A 25,877-nucleotide genomic window follows, 5' to 3' on the forward strand; every position below is an offset into this window, starting at 1 on the left:
AATATTAACGTTTAAAAACAATAAGTTTATTATATACCTGTTATTTAAAATACATGCTTTTATCACTTATTTTGAACTTTTTAAGTAAAAAACTAAATTTTAAAATAAGCTTCATTTTGCTAATTAAAATTATGTAAGTGTTATAATAAACTGAAACATTTAAAAAGAGTAAAATAAAAATTACTATCAACTCATTAACTGGTAAAATATGATTCTACTACTATTATAGGAAGGTTTTTGAACGTATTTATATACCATTTGCAACTTAAAATCAATAGATTATTCATTTTGTTTTATATTTTATTACACAAAGCTTTTAAAACTATACGAGTTTCATTGTCAAGTGATAAATTTCAAATAATTTAATACGCAAAATAGCATTAAATGGAAAAACAATACTATTAACAATCTATTAATAAACATATCTTTACTTTAGTTTTACTTGCTAAATCTCTAAATTTGTATTTATTTGAATTTATTCATACGTCATAATTTAAAGTTATTTTTAAAGCTGTTCACTTACCAAAATTTGTTTTCAAATTTCATTTAAAATTTATCACTTGACAATGAAACTCGTATAGTTTTGAAAAGCTCTGTGTAAAAAAATATAAAACAAAATGAATAATCTATTGATATATTGATATTAAGTTGCAAATGGTATATAAATATGAATCTACTACTTATGAAACTTATATATTTAAGGTAAGTTTGAGTTTTGTGAATATTTCTAATAACTTTAAACAAACAAAAAATAAAATATATGAATAAACTGCTAAGAGTTTTAATCTAAAAAGTATTTGGCATAAAGCCTTTAAATTAGAAATTAAAACAGTTTAACCAACTAGCTCTGAAAAACATAGCTCATGTAAACAAATTCAGACAAACAGCTAAGTTATTTAACTAAACTGTAATGATTTAAACTGTACTTTTTTATGAATTTTTATAATTTTGATGTATATAATCTACTCAAAACAAAATAATGAAGATTTAAAAAAAAAATTTTTAGAGATTCAACAAAACGTTTTAAGCATTTATTTTTACAAATACTGACTGATTTTGTCTTTAACAACTAAATTTTTATTTAGAAATAAATTAACATCTCAATTTGATCTTAAAAAGATTTATTTCATTTTTTTTAATCAAAAATGTTCAAGCATTTGAACTGAGAAAAACTGAGATTCTCAAATTTTAAAATAATAAAACTGATTTAGCCTGACGTTTTTCAATTTTTTTCAAAAAAAAACTGATTTAGCCTGACACGCACGAACCCTTGATGATTTTATAAAACAATATTTCAACTACTTTTAATATTATAACTTGATTAAAACTACAAAATAATAAACCATACTTTAATGTTCATACTATTTTCAACTTTAAGTTAACTTATTGCATGTTAAAAAAATTAAACAAGTAAAATTATAGTATATGAAATTATTTCCTATAAAACTAACTTTTTAATTTTAACACTGATATACATTCAAAATCAAAAGAGAAAATATTATATAAAACAAACTAAAACACCAATCAGAGTAGACATTAGACTGCAAACAACTTAAATGTCATTGATTTACTTTTGCACAATCATTATTATTCATGATTGCAAAATGTTTTTGGCAAATTTTCTCCAGGTTTTTAAAATTTCACGTTTTAGAGTCTATTTTTAGTTTAAAAATAAGTATAAGGTAAAAAACTGTGGCAAGTGGTATAGCAACATTAAAAAGATACTGTAAAACTACTTTAAATGTGTTTTTTAATAATAAAAAATATGACGATGACAGGGTTGCCACTCTTTGAGTCAAAAATCTTCCCTGAGTGACCAGAAACTTCCCTGAGTAGCCTTAAACTTCCCTGCATTTCCCTGAGTTTTTTTCAAATCCTCAATTTTTTTTTTTGCTTCTGGCGCAAATTACTAGTACCTCATGCTCATTTATTTTCTTTAATAATAAAAGGAAGGTTGTATGTGTATACTTCTGCATTAGATGCTTACTAAACTTATGAAAAAAAATGTTTTCAAAAATTTAATGTTAAAAGATTAAATCAATTGAGATTAAAAATCAAAATTTGTGCACAATTTTGTGTAAACTTGTTAGTTAACTTTATAAATAATAGAAAATATTTTTTTTTTTTTTTAATTGACAAAAACTTTAATTATTCCATAATAATAACTCTTACATAAAGTACTCACTTAAATGCATATATAAAAACTTCAATATGTCTTTCCAAGCAACTGTTCTGAATGCAGTAAACAAAATTTTAAAAATTAACATCTAATTTAAAAGTAAGACAACACTAACCTAAAAAATAATCTCATTTTCGATTTTTTTTACTGAAAACAGTTAGTTGTAAGAAATATCAAATAACTTTATTAAAAAAATAAGGAATTGTAGTACAACATAGTTTTTTTAAACTACATTAGTAACTAAAAATAAAAAAATTATTAGAACTTTTCAATGCTATAAATATAAGTCTAAAACTTAAAAAAAAAACTACAATGTTAATTCTAAGAATATTGAAGAACTAGCCGCTAGGCTAAAAAGTTAAGCACTTAAAATTAATAAAATATTAACTTTTTTGAACAAAATATTGAAACTGGATTAACTAAATTTCATTCTAGATCTAGAAAAAATGTTCCATGAAATTTAAAAAAAAATCTCAAAACTTCCCTGAAACTTTTAGAAAAAATCAAAACTGCCTGGAATTTCCTTGAGTTTAAAAAAAATCAAAATTCCATGAGTTTCCCTGGGATTTTCTACAATTTGAAAATTCCCTGAGTTTCCCTGAGTGTGTGGCAACTCTCTGATGACAAAAAAAAAATTTTTATAATAGATTTTTTGTGTCAAACCAAAACTTTACTACTTAAAACGTAAAATTTCCAAAATTCCAGGTTTTTTGGCAACCCTGATTATTGCTTAATTAGCACTTCTGCACAGTTGGTATTTTTGCACTTGATACAACTTTTTGTTTTTTATTTAGGTTTATTCAATTAGAAAAAAAGAGTTTTAAATTCTTATCTTATTACTGTTTATCCAAGTTTATTAAAAGTCATATACGCAAAATTGACACTCTATAACAGGGGTCGGCAGGCAGTTGGTGCTCGCGGGCCAAAATTTAAGTTTTCAAAATCTTCGCGGGCCACAGTTTTAGTGATATTTGAGTAATCTTTTGGTTTTAGTTTTGGTCACACCAGAGATACTTTTACTTTTATTCACTTTATTACTTTAAATGACTTTTAGCTACACATAGAATGCCTATTTAATATACAAATATCTATTAGAATAAAATTTAAATTGTTTATTATACTTAAGTCTTAATAAAATATGTACCTCTTAAACACTAAGTAAGTTAAACTTAATACAATATTTTTATTATTTTACTTACAACCTAACTCTCTATAAATCCGAGCTTGAAAAACATTTAAGGGTCACTTTTACATATTTTTCATATTATGAACCATCTTTTCATATTAAAAAAAATTTTTAACTTTTGAAAATATTTTTTGCGTCTTAAATAGTTTGCATTCTTTAGAAAATTCAGTAATTAGTTAATAAAATAAAATTAATACCTATTTATACTGTAGATAAGCTAAATAATGTTTTTTAATGCTGGAATACTTTAATAAAACACATTATTATTAATTAATTAGTCTTTTACACGGTTGCCTTTTTAAAAGAAAAAATGTTTGAATTATAATTTAAGTTTGTTGAAAGTTAAAGTAGTTAAAAAATTTATGTTAATCAAGCTTAAATACATAACTAAAATATCATTATTATGAAAAAGCACAATATCTAAATAGACAAAAAATTACAATTAGTAAACTTTATTACAGTCATAAAAACTATTCTGAGAATTCGCAGATTTATTCAAAGTTTTTGAAATAAAAGTTTCAGATACACCTGAGTTTTATAAAATGTTTTCAAACAGCTTTAACCTAGTCTGAATTAAATAAAAGAGTTAACTGGCCTGTTTGTTTGGTAACCCTGCTTAAAATAAAGTTCGTACCGAAGTTTATAAACAGCTAACTAATTATATAACTTAAAAAATTACTATAATTCATTTTGAATGGACAATTAAGCTTTTAAACATCCTTAGCAAATGTATAGAAATATATTAAGCTGTTAATGAATTAGAAAAACCTATTTTTTGTTGAGCGTTATAGCAATTCTTTATCTGCAATAAAAATATTGCAATAAAATAGAGCAAATGTGAATTATAAGAGGATCTATAAGAACTATGATACGTTAGTTTGGAGTTATTGAGAGAAAAAAAACAAATCGCTTGAGTCAGTTTCAACAACGCACATGATTATTTTCAGTAACTACAGAGTGGTCAGAAAATACTTTTAAGGCAAGTTATAAAGTAGCAAAAGTAATTACTAAAATAAGATACCGTTTAGAGTTGAAAACTTATTCAAATAATTTGTGTTTGGGTTATTAAAATTTTTTTGTTTGTTTCTTCAATATCAACAAGAAGTCGTGTTTAAGAAATGTCTGAAGATTATAAAGCCGGCTAAACCAAATTAGGACTTTAATCAATATGTTAAGATGTGAAAACAGATACGACAGATATTGTTCATTATAGAATATTTATTACATGTGGTATTACTAATTTAGAAATTTTAAAAATTAGGTTTAAGGACCTGGTGTACAAAGGAACCTTTCGGTTATCGAGTCGTACACCACCAATACAAAGCATAACAATAGGTAAATACATTTTAAAAGCAAAACTGCAATGCATCAACAAAAAGTTTTTAAAAGTACAAATTTTTGCTTCTTTTTTCAGTATATGATTAACTTAAAGGTAAAAAAAAATTAATAAATAATATAAAAAAAATCAAAAGATATTGTTAAGTATCTTTGAATGTGTTTTTTAATTAAGAATATTTATATGGTAGATTTTTAGTGTTAAATCGAAATTTCATTACTTTACATATAAAAATTAATTAAAATTCCAGGTTTTTTCAATAATTTTCAATTTCCAAGCTTTTACAGATTTTTTAAGTATAAATTGTCAAATTCAAAGATTTACAGTATTTTTTGGAAACTTTAATTGTTCAGACTTATATGTATACATTTACTATAAATAATAATCAAAATTGTATCAGGTGCAAGACTTAAAATTAAAAATATATTTTAATTCAAACCAACACTGTGCATTGAACAAAACATTCATGATAAATGTAATTTACCACTTATTAAAGCAAAAAAATCTGACCAAAACTAGTCTGATATTTTAGCATACAAAAATCAATTTAAGCCAAAAACTAAAAAAATAACTAAATTGGTCTAAGATTTGAGGTCTTCAAATAGTCTTAGTCTAAGTATGGGAATTTTTATTTGTTTATTTGGTTGAATTTGAGCTATTTTGATTAAAAATGTACAAACTTAATAACTAACCAATTTTCCATCTAGTTTGTTTTAAATAGGTAGTTAAAAAAAACAGCAACTGTTAATATTAGTATGCAACGCATAAAGATTATATTATTTTGCCAAAAAACACTGTTTGAAAAATCAAAAAATATACCTAACAAAAACTTTTTTTAATTTATGTCATATATAATGTTTTAAATGTGTGTGTGTACACTTAGATATTACATATAGAAACAATAATGTTAAAAAATTATGCATAAACTAAATTTTATCTCGTTCAGTATTAAATAAAGAGTGGTTTAAATTAGGCATCTTTGTTCATTGGTGTGCATAGGAATTAATTTAAAATGCAAAGAAAACTTCTAAAAATCAAAAGTGTCAAAACCAAAATAAAATCAATCTTGTTTCTTTTTCTTATTATTATTATTATTACTGTTATTATTTCTTTTATTATTATTATTGTTGTTATTTATTATTATTATTAATATTATGTTATGTTAAATTATTTTTTGCACACTAGAACATAACATTTAGTAATAGAACACCTGTAATAGAAACTTAGGTGTAAAAAACGTGTTAAAAAAAACTTAACTGTAAAGAAATGACATTTTAGTTAATTACTGTGCATTACTTTTGTAAAAAATGGAAAACATTTGCATTCAGTTTTTCTCAAATAGGTATTATATAATTATCTTACTAATCCAAAGCACTTTTTTACTCTTTTTTTCAGAATATAATTTGCTGTTGTATGAAGAAAGCTATTATGAAACTGAGAAACTAAACCTGGTGGAATGCAAATCTGTATTTTTCTCATTTTTAAGCTAAATCAGTAAAGTCTTTTAGTTGTTTAAAAATGTTATACAGGAACTTAAAATTAAATTAATAAAACAAATTTAACTTAAAAGATACTTTTGCTCAGCGGGCCACATTTACATGCTCGCGGGCCGCAAAATTTTCTTTCGCGGGCCGCATTCCATTCAAAAAAATAACGTGCTCGCGGGCCGCAGATTTTACCTTCGCGGGCCGCATTTGGCCCGCGGGCCGCAGTTTGCCGACCCCTGCTCTATAAGTAAAGGATAATGTTCATATTTAAAAGATGTCAACTAAATCTAAATGTATAAATAATCTATATATATAAAGTTTTATTTCAAGATGTAAAACTTGAAGGACTCGAGTTTCGTGTTTATGCACTCATCAGCTTCAAGACAAGTTCAAAATAAAGCACGAAACTCGAGTCCTTCAAGTTTTACATCTTGAAATAAACCTTTTCTATTAATAAAGCCCTTAAGGTGGGCTCAGTGTGAAAGATTTGATTTATCAAGTTAAATAAATAAATTCTACATATATATATATAAAGGTTTATTTCAAGATGTAAAACTTAAAGGACTCGAGTTTCGTGCTTATGCACTCATCAACTTCAAAAGAAATTCAAAATAAAGCACAAAACAAAACACACAAATGAAAGTTAAAAAAATTATAGCATCAATACATTAATCTATACATTATACCTTTGCATGATTTTTGATAGTTTCAAAATTACGTCATTATCTATTTATGCTATAATTTTTTTAATTTTCATTTGTGTGTTTTGTTTTGTGCTTTATTTTGAACTTGTTTTGAAGTTGATGCGTGCATAAGCACGAAACTCGAGTCCTTCAAGTTTTACATCTTAAAATAAACCTTTTTATTAAAAAAGCCCTTAAGGTGGGCTCCGTGTGAAAGATTTAATTTATTAAGTTAAATAACTTATTTCTATATATATATTTATATACACATATATGTATTTAATTATATAAAAACATTAGTTTAGACCAGGGACGTAGCTAGCTCAAAAAAGTTACGAATCTGCAAAATTTAAATCATCTGAAATAACTCGTGATAACGTCCTAGCGGGAACACAGCAATTTAAACTACCTCTAATGTTATTGAATTTAATCTGAAAAAATGCAGTTATGTTTAATACATCAAAAATGGAATGTTGAGGTATGAGTGATAACTGTATACAAAGCAATTTAATTTGCTCCACACCCCCTATGACTCTTTATGTCTGGCCACTTGTGTAAACCAAGAAAACATTCATTAAACGGTAGGAATTTTTATAGGTAGTTTTAAATATTGGGTACTTTCAATTGCAGCAAATTTTCAAAAAAAAAGGGTAACAAATATTTTGATGACGTCATTAACTTTACTTTGGGTAGTTTTGAAGCTTAAACTTGTAAAAAAAAAAAAAATTGCTGTCTAAGCCTATGACAAATTCACTTTTTTAATTTTCTAAAATATGAAAATAATCATGTCTGAAATACAACAATAGAATAATACTAAACATTTCCCTATGTTAACAAAATTATAGAAATATTTTTTGTTAACATAAAGTTACAATATTAAATTCAAACACAAATTAAAAAAATGATTTTTTAAATTTTTATTTTATAGTTTATTGATGAATAAATTCATAAAAAACTTTGAACTAATTATACATGAGTTATGTACTTCAATAAAAGCTACCTTTTTATAGTTTTAAATAAAGTTAACAGGGTGGCTAAAACCTAAATGCTTATGGGAATCTTGGAATGTTATATAAAATCCTAGAATGACTTGAAATTCTGATCACTTATTTTGTTTAGAAAAGTAAACAAGACTTGAATTTAAAAAAATATATTAAATTTTGAAAAACTGAAAGAAGTTTCAAAAAAAACTTTAGGAGCCAATTTGGGTACAGGGAGGGTACAAATCACTTTTATTACAAGTTGATGTCACTTGATGAAATTTAATCTAAACTACAAGTATCTTTATACAGATTTTTTATACCAAAACAAATTTTTGATATAAAACATTAAAATAGGAGAGTACAGTAGGTTTTAATTGTCATCTTTTACTATTTTTTAAATATTAAAAGTAATACTTCCTTAAAATTTGAGCAGGGTTGCCAAAACACCTGGAATCCAGGAACTTGGCAGTTTAAACAAAAACTGGGAAAACCTTGAACTTTTGAAATTAAAAAATTTGAAAAAATCTAGTTTAAAAAAAAAACACCAAAAAATCTGTAATTTTTAAACTACTTCTACATGTAAAATAAATAAATTTTTATAAAATATGATAACTTAAAGTCATTAATAATCTATGAAAGAAAAATTTTCAAAGTCAATAGCTTAATTTGTGGTTGAATTTAAAATTGTATCTTACAAAAAAAATATCAAGGTTGAAAATTATATTTCCTTAATTTTGTTAACATAGTAAATGTTTAGTATTGTTTTATTTCAGATACAATTATTTTTATATTTAAAAAAATAAACAAAGTGAATTTATCATAGGCCTGAACAGAAATTTTTTTTTTACAAAGTTTAACCTTATAACCTTAATAACTACCCAAAGTAAAGTTAATGACATCATCAAAATATTGAGTACTTTTTTTTGCAAAATTGAGGCAATTAAAAGTACCCAATACTTAAAACTACCCATAAAAAGTTAAAAAGTCCTACCCTACATTAAAAATAAGTATAAAAAATCACCATATAACTCAAAAACACTTATACTGTTTTGAAAATCAAACATTTAACGTAGACAATAGTAACAACAAGTTATGCAAATTTTTGTTACATAAAATTGTATGATTTTGATTTTTGAAGCTACAGCTTCCTTTAGAATCAATTTTGCATTGCAGCTTTTTGACAAAATAAAGCTTTAACGTCCTAAATGTTACAATTTGGATGTATTTAATTCGTTCAATTTTTTTACGACACTAAAAATGCTAAAGAGTAGATATATGTCAAAATTATCTCTCAGGAGTGCAAAATTAAGTATAAATGAATATTAAAAGCTAAGACAGCAGAGTCTTTTCAAGCTGAAATAAAAGTAAGTTTTTTCGCGCATAAGTATACGTTTCTGTAGATTTGCAGAAACCTACCAAGCTACGTCCCTGGTTTAGACAGCTGTTTCATACATGAAATATAAAACTTCATGTACTCCTTAGTAAGCTAAAGTTTATTACAATAGTAAACAGAAATTTAAATTTTGAAATTTTTATAATAATTATGACGTAGCATACAGTTTATTGTACAGTTAGCTGAAATTGAAAAATATGCTGTACTTGTTAAATTATGCATTTTGGAAAGTTTGGAAAGGGTTATATTAAAAAAATGTTTTAAACTAGTAATAAAATGTTTTAAACTATTATAAAAATATTTTAAACTACTCGTGTTTGCGGTTGAAATTTTACTTGGTTTTAATATTTAGTAAGTTTTAATTTTTCTTAAAAAGTATTTTTGGTAACGAATGCATATGTTTTGTCTTTCGCTTTTCTTGTTTACTGTTATGTTCTTATATGATTTATAAATTTCTATTTTTTCTTAGTTACAAAGTTTACAGCCGAATTTAGTATTTAATTTTGATTTTTACCTGTTTAACACTTACCATTTAATTTTGTAGTCTGTATTGTTATCTTTTAAATTTCATATGTAGTTCGCTAGTTCTGTTGTATGTCTTTTTTAATATTGTTGAATGATGATATGTAGTGTCTGTATCTTTGTTTGAAAGTATTTCTAGTGGATCGTAAGTACTGTTTTGTTATTTTATTTGACGTTATTGTTGCTTGTTTTGTTGTTTAATTTATGTTATTGTTGCATCAAATAAAACAATAAAACATTACTTACGATTCACTAGAAATACTTTCAAACAAAGATACAGACACTACAAATCATCATTCAAGATTATTTAAAAAAACATACAACAGAACATATGTTGGTACAATAAAGGAAGATTACTGAACAATTTGTTTTTATTTATATTCCAGTGAAGTTATTTCACTAGGATCTTTTGTTAGCAAACGATTAAACCTATATTTTTCAACAGTTACAACAGAACTAGCGAACTACATATGAAATTTAAAAGATAACAATACAGACTACAAAATTAAATGGTAAGTGTTAAACAGGTAAAAATCAAAATTAAATACTAAATTCGGCTGTAAACTTAGTAACTAAGAAAAAATAGACAGATAAGAACATAACAGTAAACAAGAAAAGCGAAAGACAAAACATATGCATTCATTACCAAAAATATTTTTTTTTAGAAAAATTAAAACTTACTAAATATCAAAACCAAGTAAAATTTTAACCGCAAACACGAGTAGTTTAAAATATTTTTATAATAGTTTAAAGCATTCTATTACTAGTTTAAAACATTTTTTTAATATAACTTTTTCCAAACTTTCCAAAATGCATAATTTAACAAGTACAGCTTGTTTTTCAAATTCAGCTAACTGTACAATAAACTGTATGCTACGTCATAATTATTATAAAAATTTCAAAATTTAAATTTCTGTTTACCATTGTAATAAACTTTAGCTTACTAAGGAGTACATGAAGTTTTATATTTCATGTACGAAACAGCTGTCTAAACTATTGATTTTATATAATTAAATTTTTAATAATTAGCTAAAATTCAATTTGTCAAGCACTATCGACCAGAACTTTTTATAAAATCTATAATATACATACACAGCTATTCTTCAACAAAGGTTATAAATTTAACATCTAAATTAATTGCTCTTTAGAAAATAATATTTATTGACGTAAAATATATTAACTTTAAGAACTTCTAAAAAAAAACAACTTGTAGTACTAATAAACACCTCAGATCTTTTAAAAAATATTTACAAATAAAACAAGAAATTAAAAACTTATTTACCTTTAATTCAGAATTATGCGGTATTACACATTCATTTTCTTTACTAGCCTTTAAATCTATGACCCATACTCCAAAATTTTTTGAAACAAAAGGATGCTGAAACTTGCTCCAGTTATCTTAATAATTTGCATTTATAGTAAAACTGATATTTTATCAATAGATAATCATTAAATTAATAAAACTTTAAAATAACACACTGAAAAACCTTACAACGGGAAAGAATATAAAAACTTACTAAACTCTCCAAAAAGAAAAACAGATCTAGCATTAGGAATCCATTCTTTTCCTACAACATCATTGTTCTGGTTAATATGCAAGCCATATGTTTTGTAAGAAGTTGTGAATATTTCTAAGCCTTCACTTTCATCTATCTTTTTAATAGTTGATTGTAACAAATTATATCTGTAAATTTACAAAGATTTTTAATAAGAAAAAAATTAAGTGTATTGTATGCGTCAGAAGTTTGTTTAGGCTGATTTTCTAGAGCCAGTGAGACCCCTGAAAAAGTTGAAAATAAAAAATTTAGTTAATTATGAAAAAGTTGTCAAATCAGAAATCTTGCTTATTTTAGTAGATTTGCTTGTGCTTTGTAACTATACTTTAAAGCAAGGTTTTCCAAAGGAGGCCATAAGCTGCAAAGGGGGGTGTGAGGTCATAGTTCATGCCCCCCTTTGCATCTTTCATCTTGTTTCACTAGATATTCTGGAGTTGAAAATGAAAACCAAAAAAGTAGTCTTTGGGGTACTTAAGGGTAGTTTTGAAACGAAACTTATACTAGAACAGGCCTTCCTAAAGTGGGCCATTGGCTGCAAAAGAGGGGAGGGGTACAAGGCAACAATTTGAAACTTTCACTAGATATTTTGGAGTTTATGATTAAGAGAAAAAAGGTCTTAGGTATATTTTATATTAGTTTTTTTTTTGAAAAATTTTTAAGATAATGGTCATAGATGTTTAATTTCTTCAAAGGATACCTTAAGAATAAAAGTTTAAGAAACCCAATTTTAAAAACTGAATCTAAGATTATAAACAACCAAATGCAGTAGTAACATGTAAGCATTAAGTGTATATTTAAAGAAGTTTAATTATTGTGCTGTCCAGTCTGCAATGGACTATTTAGTAACAACTGAAACTAGTTTTTAATTAAAACTTGTATATGGTGACATAACATACTTGAAACTTTTAAGAGTCTGTTTGTTAATGTAACATTTAATGAATTTGCACAAATGTTTCAATAGAAATAGCTAGTATAAGTAAATAATACACTTTTTTTTAAATAGATTGTATTTTTAATTCAAATTACACAGCTATTTAAGTTAAATTACAATAATTATATGTAGACAATAAAGTTATTCAGAGGAAACTTTTTTTTTATTGATAGCAACTAAAAACTAGTAACTTTAAAGCAGATTCCCATACCTCTTTTAGCATGATATTTTATTTTTAATATGTTTTTTATTTAGTTTTTCTAGTTTTGATTCTTGTAGTATACAAAAACTGACCATGTCATTCGCTACATTATATAACTACTTAACCACTACATTAACGTGGTGACATTTCAAAACTTTTTAAATTGGCATTTGACAAAAAACTTTAAAGTTACTTTATGTTTTAAATAAACTTTACTAATATTTATGGCAAACAAGTAATTTTGAATATACAATTTATATTATTTATGACTAAAATTTTTGATTAATAATTTTTATCAAATAGTTATTGTCTATTATATTTACCTAAGGACTTTTAGTTATTGTTTAGAACTTATAAATTGTTCTTTTTTTACTAAAAGTTAATAATATTTACAAACATAACCTATAAATTTAACATATAAATATTAGCTGTATAATTTTTTATTTAATGTCTCTACTTTTAATTTATTTTGTCTTAAGGTTTAAACCCGGGGTAGGCAAACTGCGGCCCACGAGAACGTTTATTTTTTGAATTGAATGTGGCCTGCGAAAGAAAATTATGTGGTCATGTGGTCGGTGAGCATGTAAATGTGGCCTGCTGAGCAAAAATATATTTTTAGTCAAATTTTTTTCGGTAGTTTAATTTAGTTTGATTAATTTTGTTTTATTTTCCTGTATAACATTTGAAAAAATTAAAAGACTTTACTGCTTTGGCTTAAAAATGTGAAAAAGACAGATTAGCATTCGACTAGCATTTTTTCACAATTTCATAATAACTTTCTATTTACAACAGCAAGAACTATTATCTGAAACAGAGTGTAAAGAGTGCTTGGATTTAGTAAGTTATTTGTATAATACTTAATTAATAAATAAACAAAATGCAAATGTTTTCCATTATTTACAAGAGTAATGCACAGTAATTAACAAAAATGTCACTTTTTTAGTAATTAAGTATTTAGTTTAACATGTAGTTTATACCTATGTTCTTAAATAGATGTTTTATAAATATACGTTATATTAAAGTGTTCAAAAACACATTAAAAGTTACATAATAATAAAAACTTAGGTTTATTATAATTTGGTTTCGACACATTTTGATTTTTTAGAAGTTTTCTTTCCACTTTAAATTAATTCCTATGCACACAAATGTACAAAATGCTTAATTTTTGAACCACTTTTTTATTTGATACTTAGTTTGATTAAGTTAAGTTTAAAAATGCTGTATTATTATTATTATTATTTTTATAAGTAATATCTAAGTGTGTACAGACACACTTAAAATAATATATATGACATAAACTAAAATAGTTTTTGTTAGGTATATATTTTCAGTTTTCAAACACCATTTTTTGGCAAGTTTTTGTTTCTTTTGCCATTTTTTCACGTTCTTTAATAAATTATAGTACTCCATAATTTACTAAAAAAAAATTAAATGAAGCTATCGTACGTATTAAACTTTGGTTGTAAATGTGCGCTACACTCTAACAAAATACTTTTTTGTGTAAGTTTTATAGGATCTGAATTTATTTTTTAGTAATTGAAGGTCAGAAAGTCGTGCGAAAAATTTCTCTGATAAGTTTTTAATCTCATTTAAAGAGTCAAAATCTGTTTTTAGTTTGATGTTTTCAAAGGGTGTGGAATTTTGTATATTTTTTTCTTTTATCTGAATCCCCCATAGTCTTTACTTTGTCTCAAAAGTCATAGTATTGTACTATATCTCAAAGAATAACTTTGTTTTCCTTGTGATACCAGGTCGGGTGTTGAAGTTGCGATGTAAGAAATACCAGAAATGGTAAAAATAGTATCATGTCTTTATCTTTATAAGCAGTATTATTTATGTTTTTACTTTTAAGAAAAGATACAACTTCATTTCTTAACTCATAGACTTGTTATAACATCAAACAAAATCTTAACCAAAGAACATGTCAAAAGTAAACTAGGTCAACGTATTGACTTTTCGTTTTTCTACTACTTTTTAAAACTGTCGGTGGTAAAGTTTGTTTGACAAAATTGTGTTCACTAATTAAATTGTTAATTTCATAATTTTTTAAAGCTTGTTGTCTTCGCTCATAATGCTTCCTGGTTTATTACTAAATGGAGTTTATTGATAAACAATATCAGTCCAACATCTGGTTTTAAAGAAATTCATATTATCATCATGTATCTAGCAATAATTGCAAAAGCAACATTGGTTACAAAAACTTTAAGTCAACACTCATTATACGTGCGCATTGCACGTTTGCTATTAAAATGTCTTTATCTAATGTAGTGCTTTGCATTGGAATTAAACCTAGAAATTCTTCTAAAATTTCAAAGTTAGTAAAAACGCCTCTAATAAAAATTCTCAGGTGAGCAGTATCTGTTGTATCAGTGCTCTCATCTTAAAAGATTAATTAACGTCCTAATTTGATTTTTATGGCTTCATAATCTTCAAACATCTTCTAAACACGAATTCTTGTTGTTATTGAAGATTAAACAATTTTTTTACTACCACTAAAACATTTTCTTTAAAAAAGTTTTCAATTCTAAACTGTATCTCTTTTTAGTAATCACTTTTGCTACTTTATAACTTGCCTTAACAATTTTTATCTGATCATTCTGTAATTAAAAGAAGATAATCATGTGCTTTGTTGAAATTGACTTAGGTAATTTGTGTTTTTTTTTTCTTGCAATAACTCCTAACTAGCGTTTTTAACTTTTATTGCTTGTTTTATATTTCACGTTTACTCTTTTTAAACGCAATACTTTATTGCAGATACGGAATTGCTATAATGCTCAATAAAAAATAGTTTTTCTACTTCAATAATTGCTTAATGAATTTTATCATTCAGTTAAAAAAAAATAAGAAACTTAATTGTCTATTCAAGCTGACTTATAATATATACTTTTAAATATACTTAATTAATAGTTGATAAACTTTTTTTTTTGTTAACTTTATTTTAAACAGGGTTGCCAAACAAACAGGCTAGTTAAAAAATTTGAAAAACTCAGACTACGTTTCACCTGTTTAAGACATTTTTAAAACTCAGGTGTGTGTAAAACTTTAAAATTTGAATAAATCATTAAATTCTCATAATAGTTTTTATGACTGTAGTGTAGTTTATTAATAATTTTTTTTAGCCTACTTACATATTGTGTACATTTTTAATGATGATATTTTAGTTAGGTATTTAAGTTTGATTAACAGCAAGTTTTTAGGTTTTTCAACTTTTAATAAACTTAGACTGGTTTTATATAACTCAGTCATTTTTGCTTTTTAAAGGGCGACCATGTAAAAGACTAATTTATTATTAATAAGTTATTTTATTCAAGTATTTGAGTATTAATTATGTTTAAAAATTGTTTAGTGTTCTTACCATACAAATAGGTATAAATTTTATTTAATTAACTAATTACTGAATTTTTAAAGTGTAAAACTATTTAAAACGCAAAAATTATTTTCAAAATTGTTATTTTTTAAAATATGAAAAAGCGGTTCATTATATAAAAAATGTATAAAAGTGCCGCCCAAAAATGTTTTCCAAGATGAGTTTTCATTAAGAACTAGATTGAAAGTAAAATAATAAAAATTTTAAGTTAAACCTATTTAGTCTTGAAGACAGTACGTAGTTTGTTAAGACCTAAGTATATTAGTCAATGTAAATTTTATTTTGATAAATAAGTATAACTTAAATAGGCTAAAAGTCACTTAAAATAATAAACTGAATTTAAGTAAAACTTTCTTTAGTGTGACTAAAACGAAAAAAAAGTATTTATTTAAAGGTCACTAAAACTAAAACTGCGGAGAATCTAATCTAATGGAGAAATACATATGAAGTAAAGAATGGTTTGATCAAATAGATGAAAAATCGAGCAAATGTTTTGTCAACTTTGACATTCAAAAATTTTATCCAAGCATCAAACTAATACACCTTAAAAATGCAATAGAAGTTGCAAGAAAATTTAGTGAGATAAGTGAAGAGGATTAAACATCATAACCCACACATGTAATTCAGTGCTTATTTACGATGGGAAAGTGTGGACCAAGAAAGATCAAGAGTCATCTTTTTACGTCCCTATGGAATCATACTTTGGTGCTGAGTTATGCGACCTAATTGGCCTATACATTCTTGATAGATTGGGAAAGACATACATGTCAAACCAAATAGGCCTATATAGGGATGATGCTTCAGCAATCATCAAATACAAAAACAACCAGAATCTTGAGAAGAAAAAAAAACCAAAGGATAAAGATCTTTAAAGACATCGGTATCAGTATCACAATAGACATTGGAATGACAAGATGCAACTTTTTGGACACCACTTTAGATCTAGTTGTTATATGCCATACAGTTAAGAAATTTCCTCAATCAGATACATCAACAAAAACTCCAACTACCAAAGGATAATCAGGAAAAACCTACCTAAAATGATAGAGAAAAGATTAAATAGGCTGTCTACAGACCCAAAAACCTTTGATAATGCAAAACATAGCTACCAAGTTGCTCTACGCCAATCTAACTTCAAACACTAACTTGAATATGAAAATAAAACCAACCCTGTAGACAAAAAGAAACGAAAACGAACAAGAAAATTATGTTCTTCAATCCCCCATATTGCCAATCAGTTAAAACTAACATTAAGAAAAATTCTTGGATCTAATTGACAAACATTTTAAAATAGAGAGAATGAAAAGGTTTTTAACAGAAACAATTTCAAAGTATCGTACTAGTGTATGGAAAATGTTAAATCATCAATAAGTGGCCACAACAAGAAGATACTAAGTAAATTGAACCATAAGAAAGGCCAAGAGAATAAGACGTGCAACTGCTGCAACAAAGACTGCTTAAGTGGCAAGTGCTTGAAAGACTTAACTGCTACTTGCAAGAAATGTTTGTATACAAGGCAACAATCACTAGGCAGAACAAAACCAAGGAATACATATGATCCACGGGCGGCCAATTCAAAAAGAGATGGTACGCACACATTAGTGATTTAAGGAATGAAAAAAAAAAGGGAAATTTTACTGCACACTTTGCTAAGACGGGGTTCTCTGAAATTGCACATATCCAAAAATTTAAAAGCTCCTTCACTTTGAAACTCAATATGAAATTGTTATCTTCAGATAGTTGCAGCAATTCGTTTTCTGTATCTGTAGGAAGATTCACTTCTTCTGAAGCAATATCACAGATAAAAGGATTCAAAATCTATAAATTTCAGATGCAAACATCTTCAGTAAAATAATGTTGAAACTTTATAGACAAAAGATCAAGGTGATCAAACCGGTGAAACATCGCAAAATTACCATTGCTAACCTTTTTCTTCCAAAAGTTAATTCTATTTTTAAACGCCTCAATCTTGTCTGTCACGACAAAAATAGAATTTTGCTTCCCTTGCATGCTTAAGTTCAAAGCGTTCAATTCTTCCAAAATATTGGTGAGATAAGCTAGCCTGGCCAAAAAAACATCATCTTCAAAGAACTTCACTAATTCTGAGCATTCATCTTTAAGAAAGGTGAACACCTGCTTCTTTAATTCAACGAGACAAACCAGTGTCCGCCCCTTCAACAGCTAGCAAACTTTGTTGTGATAAAGAAGTCGCAGATGGTCAGCATCTAAACTTTCACATAGGTCTTTGAAACATCTGGCCTTTGTGTCACTTTTCTTTATAAAGTTAACAGTTTTAATCGACGCTGATAGAACTTCTTGTAAACAAGAAGGAAGATGTTTTGTTGCCAAGTTTTCTCCATGTAAAAAACAATGTATCCCATTAGCTTCAACTGCTTTTTCCTTCATTTTCCTCACTACACCATTTTTGGACCCAGTCATAGACGCTTGACTGTCAGTACAAATGTCAACACATTTATCCCATTTTTTTGAAGTTTTATAATTTATGTTTTTTTTTTCAAATTTTTTTCTTAATTTCGAAAGGCTTTGAGGAACCCCATTTCAGAAGCACTGTCTTAAAGCCTATTTAAATGTGTCTTTCAACTAAACAAAAATTGTATAGGACAAAAAAAATTATCTAAACAATAAATTTTTGTGTCAAATCAAAATTTTACTACTTACATGTAAAAATTTTTTAAAGTTCCAGATTTTTTAATGATGTTTGTTCAAAATTCCAGGTTTTTTGGCAAACCTTAAAAGCTCTTTAAATTTACATTTTCATAGTTTCTAAAATACTTGAAGAAAATAAAACAAAATCAGTTTTTAAACAATGAATTCAGTTCTATTCAGCTATGTATAACACCTCCTTTTTTTGTTGTTAATTGCCAATTGAACTCATCCCTTTGTGTTGCATTTTACAGGATTTAAATTTCCAACTATTTTTGAGATACAGCTGATTTAAGTCAGTTGAACATATGGAGAGTACAATAGCTTTCCTATAGGGGGATAATACTTAATAACTGAATGAAAAAAAAATCAATAAACATATATCTCCCTTTTTTTAAATCATGTAATGATATGTTCCTTGCAATATTTTAAAATATCTGTTGTAACAACCTTTTAAAAGATAAAATAATAATAATTTTATTTTGAAACAAAATATCTATACTTTTAGTAAAAGATTTTTAAATTCTTGAAACAAACCTTTTTAAACTTTTGGATAAATATCATTATTATTGTTTATTAAACAAAAAAAGCACTCAAAATATTTGGTCCATGGTCCTCAAGCACAAAAAAACTCTTTTGGTTATTGGGTTGTACACCACAAGTCTTGTCCAGGACTATGCTACATTACTTTAATTTTAAGTTATTGTAAAAGTTATGATCAAACTGTATTCATGTCAACTTTAAAACACTTACCTTTTACTAATATCTTTTTTGTATTTCTTTATAAAAGGGTCTACTTTGACAAAATTTTCAAAATTTGGCACTTCAACTTCATTTGATGTTTTTAACTCACAGTATAAATTTTTCATATTTTTAATACAATCTGTAAAACATAGGTTTTAAAATAAAATTAAAATTGTTATGGTATATATTAAAGTATAACATACAATTATTAATTCTGTTACAAAATATTTATATTTATTAATTAAAAAAATAAAACTAGTTATTTTAAAGAATTCAGTGTGGTCTGATGGCATAGAGGTATGGATCTCTTATAAAAGGTAGCTTACCATAATTTTGTTTTGACAAAGTTACTACATGCATGGAAATGAAAGTTCATATACTCACTAATGATTACGAGCATAAAGTTATTGTTATAGGAAAATTTATTAATTTTTCAAAAAACATAAAACTTTAATGTCAATTATTTTCCTTATCTTAAAAACTATCTAAAAATTTTTTTTTTTTATAGAGAACGCACCTTTGCCTTTAATTAAAAAAAAAAATTATTTAATTTGGGGTTGGAATTATTTCATGGGGTCCCTCCAAAAATAAAGGTTTTTTTTCGTTTTTTTTCATCAAATGGTATTAGAACCAAAAATAAATATTTTTTTTTAATTTTTTTTTTTGATTTCCCTTAGTTTGCATGTTATTAAAACTCGTAAATAGTTATTTTATAAATAATGTTAATATCTTTTACGATTTGGCCCAAAATCAAAATGTAGTATATAACACTATCATTTGCCTTGGCCATTTCCTAGATAAAAAATTGATAAAAGGAAAAAAAAAAGTTAATAAGAATGTGAATATAGAACAAATTTAATTAAATTATTTTATTTTAATTTAGTTTGATGTAATTCACATTCTTATTAATTTTTTTTTCCTTTTATCAATTTTTTATCTAGGAAATGACCAAGGCAAATGATAGTGTAATATACTACATTTTGATTTTGGGCCAAATCGTAAAAGATATTAACATTATTTATAAAATAACTATTTACGAGTTTTAATAACATGCAAACTAAGGGAAATCAAAAAAAAAAATTAAAAAAAAATATTTATTTTTGGTTCTAATACCATTTGATGAAAAAAAACGAAAAAAAACCTTTATTTTTGGAGGGACCCCATGAAATAATTCCAACCCCAAATTAAATAATTTTTTTTTTAAATTAAAGGCAAAGGTGCGTTCTCTATAATAAAAAAAATCTTCTTATATAGCTTCTAAGATAAGGAAAATAATTAACATTAAAGTTTTATGTTTTTTGAAAAATTAATAAATTTTCCTATAACAATAACTTTATGCTCGTCTAATGATTACCTTAGTAGAAGCACTTTTAAGTTTCAAGGCGATCTTAGCAAGAAGTTATCAGTGTATATACGTATGCATATACGTATTACATAATTTTTTTTGAAATTTTTATGCTAATGTTCAAGTACTTTATATTTATTTTTAAGATCTAAAAATTTACTTATGAGTTCTTCAGAGTCCTAAGTTATTACTACAATGGTTTTTGTGACGGTTTAATAGTTTTTAAAAATAAAAAAATACTTATAAAAATATTTCAAACAACTGATTTGCGTAGGCTAATCGAATGAATTTTGGTTTTTGCAATTGTTATGCAAACGTTCAAGTACTTTATATTTATTTTTACGATCTAAAAATTTAATTATGGGTTCTTCAGAGTCCTAAGTTATTACTACAAAGGTGTTTGTGGCGGTTTGATAATTTTAAAAATAAAAATATACTTTAAAAAAACATTTCAAAAAAACTAATTTGCGTAGGCTAATCAAATGAATTTTGGTTTTTTCAATTTTTATGCAAACGTTCAAGTACAGTAACATCTCGCATCTTTACGCACTCGTGACGTTACGCACTCTCGTTTAGTTACGCATTTTAGAATTCTAAAAAATTCAAAAAATATTAATTTTAACTTCAATCCCTCAAAATTCTTATGGAATGAAATTTCATTCCTACTCAAATAATAGATTAATATATCTTTAATACAATGCAAGACAAGTTTATCCTTATGGGCAAAGGTTAAATTTAAAAAAATTGTAATAACATTAACAATTTTTATTAAACATTTTTCTTATATTTTATATATTTTTGTTTAAAAGAAGAAATTCAATACAGCACTAAATGTATATTTTTGTAAAATGCTATAGAAACAAATTTTAATATAGACACCACACCGTTTGTTAATTGTAAACAAATGCTTAATTATAAATTGAGTTTGATAAGTAGAACAGAATATAAATGTTATGTATCAAAAAAGTCACATATAAATAAAGATAAAGATAAAATCTACTTATTTTTAAAGTTAGTAAAATCTTTTTATAAAGTATTATTATTTTATATAAATTTTAATCCTCTTTTTTTAAATGATGTATAGTTTTATCTGTTGTTTTTATATTTATAAACAAAGTAAACAAATGTTTAAAAGTTGGAAAGCACACAGTCTGCTTTTAAATAGAATCAATATCAAAAAACAGCCAATATAGTAGGTATACTTGGTACCTCTCGTATCTTTACGATCTCTCATATCTTTACGCACTTTTTCTGTGGACACAATGTGCGTAAATAAGCGAGAGGTTACTGTGCTTTATATTTATTTTTAAGATCTGAAAATTTACTTATGGGTTCTTCAGAGTCTTAAGTTATTACTACAAAGTTTTTTTTAACGATTCTATAATTATTAATAATAAAAAAACATTATAGTTTATATATTTTCATTTAGGATTACCACTCTCTGGTAAGAAAAATTTAATAACTAGCCACTTACATTCAACTAAAACTACGCAAATTTGATGTCAGTCAATCTTATATACCTTAAAATTCAAATTCCATTTTAAGAAGATTTATAAAAGTAAATAGAAATCGTAGAAAGACTGAGATGGCGCGCGAGTTTTTTTAAGATCCAGAAAACCGAAGAAAAGAAGCAGCAAGAGGAAGACAAAAACCATCAAAGAAATGTTTTCCCTACAAGAAACACACCACCACCGGACGCAAGGTTAGCTGATTTTGAAAACGCTTCGTACAAGTTAATAAGTAACATTAAATTTAAAAAATACAGCAACAGTTTATTAAATACAATGAAAAAAGATATCAAGAATATAACATCCTCTGACAAATTATTTATTTTTTCTGACAAATCAACTAACATTTACAAAATAGACAAAAACACATACAATAAACTTTTGAAAGAAAATATCACATCAGACTACAAAAAATCAGACCCAGGAATAATTGAAAAACTAAATCAAGAAACCTATAAGTTCATCATCAAATATAATGTAAAACGCAAAATTAAAAAAATAGAACAAAAACCTGCATTCATTAAAATCAAAGACCACAAAAAGGATTTTCCAAACAAACTAAACTGCAGAGTTTTGAACCCCTCCAAATCCCCTTTTAACAAACTCACGAAAGCTAAACTAGACACAATAAATAAAAGAACAATAACAGGCTCAAAACTAAACCAATGGAAAAACACTGACAGCGTTATAAACTAGTTCAATAAACTAAAAATAACCACTAAAACCCGATTCATAAAATTCGATATCACTAAATTTTACCCATCTATAACAAAAACAACTTTAATTAATTCACTAAATATGGCTGAAAAATTCACACCAATCACAAACAACGATCAAAACTTGATACTACATTCCTGCAAATCTACAATCTTTCAAGAAAACAAAACATGGGAAAAAATAAACACCTCTGAGACCTGACCTATTTAACGTTAGCATGGGATCCTACAATGGAGCCGAAGTGTGCGACATGGTAGGACTTTTCATGCTAAGCGAAATAAAAAAAACTAATATATTCAATGAAGAAGAATTCGGCATATATAGAGACGATGGCCTTGCGGTCATCCAATCTAAATCGCCGAGAACCATAGAAAATACCACAAAAAAAATACACAAAATATTTAACAAATGGGGATTTAAAATAACAGTAGATGCAGGCCTAACTATAACAGATTTTTTAGATATCGAACTAAACTTACCCAACAAAACATACATCCCATTCAGAAAACCAAACTCGGACATCCTTTACGTAAACAACAAATCAAACCACCCTAACGAAATATTAAAACAATTACCTATAACTATTAACGAAAGACTAAACAATTTATCAAGTAACGAAGAATCATTTAATCGTATAAAACACAGTTATCAATCAGCACTAAAATCCGCCAACTACAAATTCAACCTAACGTACCAAAAAGCAAATGAAAAAACAACAAAAAAGCAAAGAAAAAGAAAAATTATTTATTTCAACCCACCTTTTTCCTTAACTGTAGCAACTAAAATAGGCAAAGAATTCTTAAACCTGGTAAATAAACACTTTGACACAAACCACCCATATCACAAAATCTTTAACAGGAACACACTCAAAATTTCTTATAGCTGTATGGAAAATTTTAAAACAAATTCTTAAACACAATAACAAAATATTAAACAACCTAAACCTCAAACAACAAGAAAAAACCTGCAACTGCAGGAAAGAAAAATGCCCGTTAAACAATAATTGCCTATCAAAAAAAAAATCTACCAAGCAACTATAAAAACAGATGATATAACAAAATTTTACGTAGGTTCCACCAGTACAACATTTAAAAATTTTCATATTTTTATTAAACTATATTTGGGAGTTAAAAGACGCAAAAAAAAAACTATAATTTAAAATGGGAAATACTCTGCAGAACCAAAACAAAACCAAAAAACAATAAAACATGCCATTTATGTTGCTTGGAAAAATACGAGATTGAAAAAATTAAAAAAGATTTATCATTAAATAAAAGAAAGGCAGCAACCCTGCCTACATAATCACAATATGTATTTCAAAAGAACAATAACCACTAAATAATAACAAAAAAATAACAACAAAATAAATCTGAAAACAAGAACAAACAAAGCAAAGATAAGTTAACTTGTACATAAGTTGTTTTTAAAATAGGCTAACTAAAATTATTCAATTTTAGTTGAAACGTCACAATGTGTTTTTTTGTTTTATTCTTTAAAAATTTACTTTGTTCTTTATTATCGTTCTGAGGAGATGCATAAAGCATCGAAACTAAGTAAACGATTTGAAAACTAGTTGTTTTTTTATATTATAAATATAAAAGTAAATATATTATTAACTGTTTAATAAAGTTTAACAATAGCCTGAGGTTTAAGAAATACTTACTAACTAGGCTGTAAAAAAATGTAAAAATTATATTATATATACTTTGTGCTCCTATAATCAAAAAGTATTAAAATTTGTTTATTTATCTTAATATTTCAGTGTTTCCGAATGTTTTAACAACATATTTGACAGCCATTTATTTTTTGCTTTATATCAATGCTTCCCCTATGCTTTATGCATATTTAATATCTAGAGAAGAAATATGTATTAAATAAATTGTAACATTAAATAAAGAATTGCAACTGTAACTAAATCAGAAACATTGCAACATTACATCAGTAAGTTCTTGTCTGCACTTAATTTTCTCCTTATCTTAAATGTAATGATCTTGCATCAGTAAAACATGTGATTATGAGAGTTTTCTCTCAAACACTAGAATGAACAATGATTTTAGCTCAAAACTTTCCGTCAGATCTAAACAGTAATCAAGTGCAGCTTGATATATTGTTACAATTCCGTACATTTTATAATAATTGTATGTTTTATTTTAAGCGTGATGCACCAGTAATTTTTTTAATGATATTAGTATATATCAGGGACGTGGCTTGGTACGTTTCTGCAAATCTACAGAAACGTATACTTATAAGCGAAAAAACTTGCTTTTGTTTCAGCTTGAAAAGACTCTGCTTTCTTAGCTTTTAGTATTCATTTATGCTTAGTTATGCACTCCTGAGAGATAATTTTGACATATATGTACTCTTTAGCATTTTTAGTGTCGTAAAAAGATTGAACGAATTAGATATATCCAAATTGTAACATTTAGCGCGTTAAAGCTTTGTTTTGTCAAAAAGCTACAATGCAAAATTAAACCTATTGGAAGCTGTAGCTTCAAAAATCTAAATCATACAATTTTATTTTACAAAAATTTGCATAACTTGTTGTTACTATTGACTAAGTTAAATGTTTGATTTTATACGTTTAAATGTTTGAATGAAAACAATATTAATGTTTTTGAGTTAAATTGTGATTTTTTTTATTGAATGTTTTCTGGGTTTACACAAGTGGCATGACATAAAGATTCATATGGGGTGTGGAGCAAAATCAATTGCCTTGTATACAGTTATCACTCGTACTTCAACATTCAATTTTTGATGTATTAGCATAACTGCATATTTTCAGATTAAATTCAATAATATTAGAGGTAGTTTAAATTGTTGTGTTACCGCTAAGACGTGTTATTTCAGATGTTTTAGTTTTTGCAGATTCGTAACTTTTTTGAGCAAGCTACGTCCCTGGTATATATATATGGCGAAGTTTTACAAAATAAGCAATTGAATACTTGATAAGAACTTACTTAAGTTGTCAAACATGAGTATTTTTTCACCATTAAAAGGATTTCGGTTGTCAAGGACTAAGTTCCCGCTGACTAAGAAACTCCTAAAAATTTTTAAAAATAATATAAAGTACTTTA

The 25,877-nt window shown here is 25.9% G+C and overlaps 1 protein-coding gene across 1 annotated transcript in view; it reads right to left on the reverse strand.

The window, feature by feature from the left end:
• The window catches only part of LOC145838295 (1,4-alpha-glucan-branching enzyme-like), a 61,152-nt gene extending 41,784 nt beyond the window's left edge, over positions 1-19,368 (reverse strand). Inside the window, exons 1-3 of the mRNA XM_082945865.1 lie at positions 19,243-19,368; positions 11,287-11,453; positions 11,052-11,167 (exon numbers count right to left, since the gene is read on the reverse strand). Of these exons, the coding sequence (XP_082801991.1) occupies positions 11,052-11,167; positions 11,287-11,453; positions 19,243-19,358 (399 nt within the window). The 5' untranslated portion in view covers positions 19,359-19,368. The remainder of the gene's footprint in view (positions 1-11,051; positions 11,168-11,286; positions 11,454-19,242) is intronic.
• Positions 19,369-25,877: the final 6,509 nt, after the last annotated feature.

This window comes from Thalia democratica, chromosome 6 (assembly GCF_965202585.1).
Source record: "Thalia democratica chromosome 6, ktThaDemo2.hap1.1, whole genome shotgun sequence".
In the NCBI taxonomy this organism is placed as follows: Eukaryota; Metazoa; Chordata; class Thaliacea; order Salpida; family Salpidae; genus Thalia; species Thalia democratica.